Source organism: Gavialis gangeticus, unplaced genomic scaffold, assembly GCF_001723915.1.
Source record: "Gavialis gangeticus isolate Ggan-Ray unplaced genomic scaffold, GavGan_comp1, whole genome shotgun sequence".
Lineage (NCBI taxonomy): Eukaryota > Metazoa > Chordata > Crocodylia > Gavialidae > Gavialis > Gavialis gangeticus.
In genome coordinates, this window is record NW_017729014.1 from 18,974,208 (window position 1) to 18,982,723 (window position 8,516).

The 8,516-nt window shown below is 49.1% G+C and overlaps 1 protein-coding gene across 1 annotated transcript in view; it reads right to left on the minus strand.

Moving 5' to 3' along the window:
* Nucleotides 1-676: 676 nt before the first annotated feature.
* VWA5B1 (von Willebrand factor A domain containing 5B1) overlaps nt 677-8,516 on the minus strand; it is a 74,007-nt gene continuing 66,167 nt past the window's right edge. Inside the window, exons 21-24 of the mRNA XM_019511899.1 lie at nt 5,846-5,920; nt 5,247-5,316; nt 3,692-3,815; nt 677-3,164 (exon numbers count right to left, since the gene is read on the minus strand). Coding sequence (XP_019367444.1) covers nt 2,397-3,164; nt 3,692-3,815; nt 5,247-5,316; nt 5,846-5,920 — 1,037 coding nt within the window. The 3' untranslated portion in view covers nt 677-2,396. The remainder of the gene's footprint in view (nt 3,165-3,691; nt 3,816-5,246; nt 5,317-5,845; nt 5,921-8,516) is intronic.

An 8,516-nucleotide genomic window follows, 5' to 3' on the forward strand; every position in this document is an offset into this window, starting at 1 on the left:
AGCCTCCCAACTCACCCAACCGTTGATAGCCTCCCAACTCACCCAACCATCAATAACCTTCCAGCTCACCCAACCATCGATGGCCTCCCAACCATCAATAGCCTCCCAACTCACCCAACCATCGATAGCCTCCCAACTCACCCACCCATCTTTTCAGGCATAATGAAACCTGGCCCCAATTCAGGGAAGCCTTAAAGCATGTGCTAAATTTTCACTTGTTTTAATGGGCTCTACATGGGTGCTGAAGTGAATAGGGAGGTTTTCTTGATTCACGGACATGAGCTTGGTTGTACGAACCTCCCTGAGGTGACAGCATCCCCCGCATCCTGGGGTGATGGTTCAGATGCAGTCACCCTTCAGCTGTAGGCCATAATGAGGCCTGCACTGTCCCCACTAATGAGACAGGAACAGTTATGTGCATGTTGATCAGAACAAGCCAGTTGTGCTGTGAGGTTTGTCATGGAAAGGTCATATTTGGCCTTTAAACACTCGTGCTCAGCTCCCTTGGACTGCAACAAGCTGAATCTGGTCCTTACTGAGTCTTTAATAATCACTCTATTATGAACTAATTAGCTGTGGTGTATTTAGTTGAATTAACATGTTTTTGACAATTGTCACCCAAAGCATGTTCCTGGCATTAGCTGGAGATAACAGGGATAGTTCTGGTGACTTTGCAGAGCACTGGAGTCTGAGGATTACAGTTGCCTTCCACTATGAATAACTGATTCAGGATCATTTCTGCCGAGCAATTACGCTCACTGAAGGTCTGTCAATACAATTTGCTATCAGTTGTCACTTTGCATTAAGCAGAGTGGATACAGGTACCCACGGATAGTGCCTGTCACAAGCGCTATGGCACTCCAGTCAAAACACAGCACAGAGAGGATGGGAACAAGTTCAGCAGCAGTGCCAGAGGGAGGGAGAGGGAGGGAATCCAAGGGGCTCGCCAGGCATTCAACCCAACTGGGAGATAAATGGTTTGCTCACCCCATCTGGAAAGGCAGTGTGAGACCCAAGGAGCAAGGTGTGACAGACAGGCATGTGACAGGTTTGCAAGCAGACACAAGAAGGTAGAACCTATGCACAGGGAATAATGCTAACGGTAGAAAAGGCAGCCACACCAATAATGAAGGAGCTCTGCCAATCTGGCCAGGACAGAGGAGTTTGGCTAGCAGGAGCTTCAAAGAGCCAGGTGCACAGGAGGGCAGTGGAATATTCTCCATCTGAGTCAGGAAACCAAAGTGCAAGAAGGTCAAAACCACTGGGCAAATGGCTTCAAGCTGGAAATGCAACTCCAAGCCAGGCCCTTTAGCCAAGTGGTTTCGATCGGATGTAACATGCTGCACAGCCTCTCTCGAGACCATAGGCTGTATCCCTACAGGAGGGGGCTCTGATGGAGCAGAGAAGACTTTACTTCTTAGGACACCTTCCTGTCTCTACTACACTAAGCCAGAAGTGCTTGGGAAAGAGCTTGCTTTCTTCAGCCCATCCTCTGCACGTTCCAGGCAGTTTACTGACTGCAGAGTCTGCCCCCACAATGCCCCCGCTCTGTGGGCACACGATGCTAAGGCACGTTGTCAGCTGTGGGGCAGTCCTGGACACCAAGGAATTTGGAATTAGAGTGGGATCTGAGCACTCAATTCCTGAGGGCTTCGTGGAAAATCTCAGCCCAAATCCACCCCTGGTGATCAGTGAAGCCATTCCATGGCCAGGGCCGGGAGAAAGTAGCTTTTCACCCAGCTCCAATAGGAACAACACTACTGGTGTTTGAGTATAAGCTACCTGGACACTCAGTCGCAGTCTGCATTTCCATTGCCCTTGACCTACGAGAAGTAGCAGATGCATAAGCATGAATCCTGAGACAAGAGACGCAGGATAATCTTCACTAAAAGGCATTCAAGACTGACAGTGGGACACTGTCAGGTGCCTCTGGGGAGCAATAAATAAATCATGCTGCAAATGCTCTGCATGAAGAGCAGAGGGGAGCTTGGTAAGCAGGAGAAAAGTGGGTGGATCAGATGGCTGAGCAATGCTTTGGGATTCTCTTCCTGGGAGCAGCACTGGAGACCAAAGGGAAGCTGCCTGGTGCCCAGAAAAACCAGACGTGCTCTTCCTAGTTACCAGATTGTCTGATCCTTTCTGCTGAGACACTAGCCTAAATAATGTCCTTCTGCAGGAAGCAGCACAGGACCTTGCTTAGGCCATGAGAAGAAGAATCACCGAGCGTGGGATTTTGAATGGATCTCAGTCATGGCTTTTCCAGCGCAAAGCCTTGTTCTAATAAACGTGCACATCACTGCTAGAGCAGAGCTCAGTGTGGCTTTAAGGACTAGTCCCTGTACCCTGGGTGCCTTCACAGACAACTGCCTGGATCCCCCCCAATGCCCCTGCCCCTCCTAGACATTGTTTGGGTTGTAGCACAGCAAGTTGAACTCAAGGTTCTCATCCCAGTGCCTGAGCAACACAAAGAGCTGCCGGGCTGCGGCCTTCACAGTGGCCAGGCCACAGCCCGGGGGGAACTCCTGCTCACTAAGCCACATGCTGGCTTTGGCAGCCACCAGCTCCCACTCAATAAAGTAGGAGGCCGAGCTGTGTTCCAGCCAGGCCAGGGCGACTGCTGTGGCCCAAAGCATCCCCTCCGGCTCAGTCCGCTGCTGCAGCTCAATGTCAGACAGCAGGGCCTGGAGCTCAGAGCCGTCTGTCTCAGAGCCTCTGCCACTGTCGCTCTGGAGCTCCAGAGGAGGCTGGGTGCTCTGCAGGGAGGAGAAGCGGTGGATGGTGATAGCAGGAGGGGAGAGTTCATTCTCAGCTTGCAGAGCCCTGGAGAGGCTCTCAGCATCGCTACCTGAGAAGTGGCGAGGGCAACCCCCATCCTCCTGGCCCTCGCCATGTCCATTGGTCAAGGGACTAGAGATGAAGTCCCTGTCAGAGGAGCCTTCTCTGCGAACATCACCAGGCACCTGGAGCTGCCGGCTGTAGGCTGGGCTCTTGGCTTCCCCAGGGGTGTCTGGCTTCCTCGTGCTGTAAGAGCCAGCAGAGGGGCTGAGAGTCATCCGGTGGCAGGAGAACGGAGAGGTCCACTTCAGTTTCTCCATGGGAATGTTGGTTGCATCACAGAGCGCTGAGTTGAGCAGGAAAGCACCACAGGCCAACTGCAGAGATACCTGCAGGGAGGAACCATAGTGCCGCCTTAAGGAAGTGCTGCAGTAAGGCCCCAGAGAAGATCTTTTCTGTAGCCAGGGCTGTGGCTTACCCAACCCAGCAAAAGTCTACCCCAGCTACACCCAAGCCAGGCTGGGACAGCAGCACTATGGGTAAGCCAATAGCTTCCAGGATGATCACATGCAATAGAGCTGCTTGTCATCCTCCTCAGAAGCAGTAGTTCTAGCTCACACTCTATCTAGAATATGCAAGTATGCAGTGATCATGAGCAAATGTAGGCTAGGAATCAGAAGGTGGCTTTTAAGTATCACCTCCAAAGAATGATGTCCTGGAAGCGCCTTCCAACAGGAGTAGTTGGAGCAAACAACCTAACTTAGGCTGGGACCGGAAGAGCTTATGAACTGGATTATAGGACATAGCTGTCTGCAGTGGCAGGGAACTGGACCCAGTGATCAAAAAAGGTCTCTTCCATTCTTATCTTCCTATGCTCCATTATGCCAAATAGTAGAGGTCTGGTTCAGTGGCTTACCAGGGGTAGATAGTCTTTGTTCTCATTGTCGCTCTCCGAGCTGGGCTCAGTCACCCTATTTGGAGATTTACTCATGAAACCTTTGGCCGCACGAGTCAACAGTCTTGTTTTATTAAGGGTCAACCTGCACCAAGACAAAGTAACAAGGGGAGGTATAGGCCACATAAGTCAGGCAGTCCAAAGACGCATGCACCGGGTCTGCTGCCAAGCATCTGCTCACCTAGCTTCACCTGCAATACAGAGCAGCCCATCAGTCCCCTTCAGAGCTATACCACAACCAGTACAGGGAGTATGCTCTGTACAGCCAGCGCAGCCTAGTAAAAATGTAACTCTCCTCTACTCAAGTCTCTTGTGAACTCCCCAGACTGGGAGGAAACTTTAGGAAGACCATCATTGCCCCATGCCTCAGAAGTAAATTCTTCAGCTAGTTAAGAGTATGTGATCCCCCTAAACCCTAATCCTTTCTTCTGTCACTTTCTAGAAGAGCTGTGTGACTCATGCTCTCTGACAGAGGTTTCCAGGGACTGGAACCAGAGAGTCCAGGCAGCATAAGGAGAATGGGATGAGCATGTTGGTGCATGAGAAAGACAGAGGGCTCTTCCTTTGATCCCTTATCTCTTCAAATCACTGGATAAAAGTAAAGCTTACAGTACCTAAGTGACTTAGGACCCGAAGTCCTGCTGAATTTCAGTAGGCTACGGCCTGCACAGTTTCTTCATATCAGATGACACAGAGATACCTCCATAGTCCATACCCACATATATGGGTGGCTTGAGGAGGGAGTAGTAAAGTATTTAGTCCTCTAGGTCACTGGTTCCAATCTAAGCTATGTAGGTGCTGAATGAAAAAGTTACCATCTAATGAGTGCTCCGTGCACTATGGATGGGTGTGGGAGCTTCATGTTGCTTTCCAGTGGGCTGAGATGTGAACCCACTGAGAGCCCCGCTCAGCAAAGACACTCAGGACTAAATGGGCCATCACTGAGAGTGACTCTCCTCCGTCACACCAAAGCAAAGGTGAGGCAGAGTGAGGATGCTTGTGTTGCACTTTTTTCTAAGTATATAAACACTAAAGCCTCCCTGAAGGAGTCTCTCCTCTCTGGTAAACAATCGCTATCAACTGGCTGCAGTGGGTGGCACGGAGAATCCACCCCCCATCTGGTCTGTTCACCCCACTCCTACAAGCATGGCATTTATACAACACTTGTAAACTCAAAAATAAAGAGGTGTATTGTCTAGATCCCAACCATCAGTCTCAGCTTTCTGGCTAATTCTCCCTAATCCCAGCTCACCAGCTGTCTGCTTAGGCCATTAAACCAACTAAAGAAGGGCTGGGGTATAGCACTTTCAAAGCAAGACTGTGCTGTGAAACTTATGGCTGATATGACCCTTATTCTCAAAGCACATCTTTGCTAATTGAGTTTTGCCTGTTCCCCACCTGCAGGATGCAGATACTCTCCCAAGAAATATACAGGGACTTGTGGTCAAACCCACAGCCAAAGAAGATACTAGACATGGGGCTCGTCTCATCAGGGAACGCTCCAGTTGTCTCTTACCTGGCAGCAAAGAGGTTCTCGATGGACTTCTGGGAGTGAGTGGAGGAAGCAGATGGACTCTGCAGCGAAGCTGGGGAGAAACACAGACACAAGGATAAAATGAAGAAACCTCTGGTCTGATGGGAGAGTTAGCCCCAGAATTCAAGGGGTATGATCTATACACTAGGAAACTGAGTTCCCAACCGTTCTTCATGGCTTTGACATCAATTTGCTTTGATACCTTGGCCAAGTTACTTCCTCACTTGCTGCCTCCTTTTTCCCATGCATGTCACAAGGATAACAACTTCCTTCCACCTCTCCGGAAAGCATTGGTGATCTCACAGGAGCTAGTCAGAGCTTAGAGGCTCTGAACTCCAGGCCATTCCATGAGGTGCCTAAATATGGGTTTATGGGCCTAATTTTACTCAGCAATATATAAAGATTGGCCAAAACAGATTTAAATCGTTCAAATAAGATACTAAATTGCCTGCTGTTGCAGGAGCAGCTCAGAAATCTGAACACAGGTTACTAAAAAACTCTTTCCTCTTCCACTTGAAATATCAGTTGGATGAAATGGCATTGCCCTGGCCTCGAGGTATAACACAAATGCCACGCCTTACCTTCCGGGAAACTGTAGCGCTCCCAGCCGGAGGAAGATGGGGTACTGCAGGGTGACAGGCCATTCTCCTCCATATCTGCAATAGCAGAAATACAAGAGCAATGTCATCTATCCACATAGGACTCTCACCTCCCTAAGCCTTGTCTTGGCCCTCTGAATTGCATGTACAGCCCTCACACCCTCTCCCAGCATTATTGTCCTCCTCATCCTCTGCTGCATGTAGCACCATCATCACATCTATGACATGCAGCGCACCCAACACATCTGTTACCTTGTTCATTCACTGGACTCCCTCTTGCCCCTCTCAACAGCCTCTTTATCATCCTTGGCTCCAACCTTCCCCATGACTTCAAGACTGTGTGCCTCTTAGGTCCTGTTTTCTGCACTGTTTTCCTCTTTGTGCTACCTCAATGCATCTCAAGTCTACGTAGGAGAACCACCTTATGGTGGGGAGAAGCCCTGCCCCATTCACGTTCTATCTTACCAGTGGATCTGGCTGGACAAAGGAAGATGTGACTATTTGGGGCATTTTATCATGTTAAAAAGAGGTTACCAAAGGGTCAAACAGTTTGGCCATGACTCTCCATGAGTCTGAATGCCTGGATCCTACTTCTGTTGGCCAACATTTTAGTCCACTCTGGGTCAGGAACTGGGTATTCCAAAGAAACTGAATAGGAGTCATTTCTATTCCCTCTCTGCCACCAACTTGCTATTTTGATGCTGGCTCAGTCACCGATACTCATTTCCACTTCTCTAAAAGTGGGACAAGCCTTACTCTCCAGGATTCTCCACAGCTGAATGTGCAGAAAATACCTCAGGATCCTTGACAGGCAGGTCCTTTAGGAATGTGTGCTCACCCATATTCCACACTGAATTCATTCCAGGAAGAAAAACCTTAGAATTTATCAGTCTCAAACTCAGAAGTAAGCCCACACCAACATGCAAAATATGATTCAGCTCATAGAAAGGAAATGAGAAGCAAATTACTGCATCATCAGATCATTCTTTTGCTGCACCTGTTCATTTTTCTTTAACTTTCCTTTAATGGTGTCTCCCCCTTTATAGACACTTTTTTTCCTCCTGCTTCTCTCTCCCTGCCTCTCCATCTTCCAGCGGCTGTTATTCCAGCTGGATGGACTATTGATCAGCTATCTTGGCAGCTCTCTTAGTTGTTCTGAGGATACAATGGGAAGCTGAAAGGTGGATGGAGGCATGGCTGGAGCACAGAGATAATGTAATTGGATTTTCCGTACTTGGCTCTTGTGGAATTGGACCTAAAGCCCACTGACATCAATAGAAAGATTCCCACTGACTTCCAGGGGCTGTAGATCAGTCCCATACCATATTGGAGTGCCATTCAGTGATGCTTCTTCAAAGGTCTGTCCTGCAGAGGGAACTCAAATGGCTTCACCATGCACTTTGCTTCCTTTTCGTTAGAGCAAAATGTCAGCTTTAGAGCTGGAAGGGACCCCAAAGGCCATCTAGTATAACCCCCGATATCAGTGGTTCTCAACCTTTTTAGACTCAGTGCACCCCTGGAGAGACTTGAGGCACCCTTGGATAAATTTGAGGCACCCCTCAAAAAATCCAACTCACTTTCACTCTTTTTTGCCTACAGTGAAATAATAGAGAGGTTTTTCAGTTGCAAAGAACTCCAAAAGACCCCAAACCTGGATTTCTATTTGAAATCAGTGAATTTATCTTGTGAATCAAGTCTGCAAAGCTAATAGTGCTAACACTGTGGGGCACCCTGTGGAGCCCTTGAAAGGATCCCAAGGCACCCCACAGTGCTGTGGCTCCCCCCTGGTTCAGAATCACTGCCCTACATGAATGCAGGATACATTATTCCTAAACCACCAGGAATGCCCAGCACAACTGAAGGATGGGAAACCTGTCACCTTGGTATCACCTCAGGGTGAAGCAATAAAGAGGTGCTAATTACCAGAGTCCCAGAACTGTCAGCCTCAGTGTCTAGGGAGGCAACACATAGCTTCGTAATGGGCTATGTCACCAGCTCAGAAGTAAGTGTTGTTATTAAGCGCCAAGACCTAGATCAAATGTTAGCTAGAGATGTGCTGCATCTACTAAGCTTCTGGTCTTTCTGTGGCATCAAACAAGCTGTGACCACTTTCTCTCTTCAGACACAGGCTCCCAGCCTAGGATGGATCAAAGACTGCTCACTGCAGAATGACAATTCTGTTTAGTGGCAACTTCCAAAATGCCCATGCTGGATTTGGTTCTGCACTGGAAGGCAACCCAAGGCTTTTGAAATAGAAAGGCAGGTGGAATAACGTTGTCATCACTCAGATTCCGGCGGGCTTTAAACTAGGCTCGTCGCGGGAAGGGGAAGATGAGGGCGGAGGATACACCGGACTGGCACCCGCAACTATAGCCCAGCCCGGACCAGCAAGCTCAGCGGACAAACAGGTAAGAGATGGGGATAAGGGGATTGCTGGGACTAGGGTGTCAGTAACCACATCTCCAGGAGGCCTGAAATGCCTCTACACTAATGCCCGTAGCATGGGGAACAAGCAGAAGGAACTTGCCCTCCTGCTGGCTGACACCATTATGGAAACTTGGTGGGACTCCAAGCATGATTGGGCGGTGAATGCTGAGGGCTATAGGCTGTACAGGAGGGACAGGATAGGAAAGAGAGGGGGAGGAGTGGCACT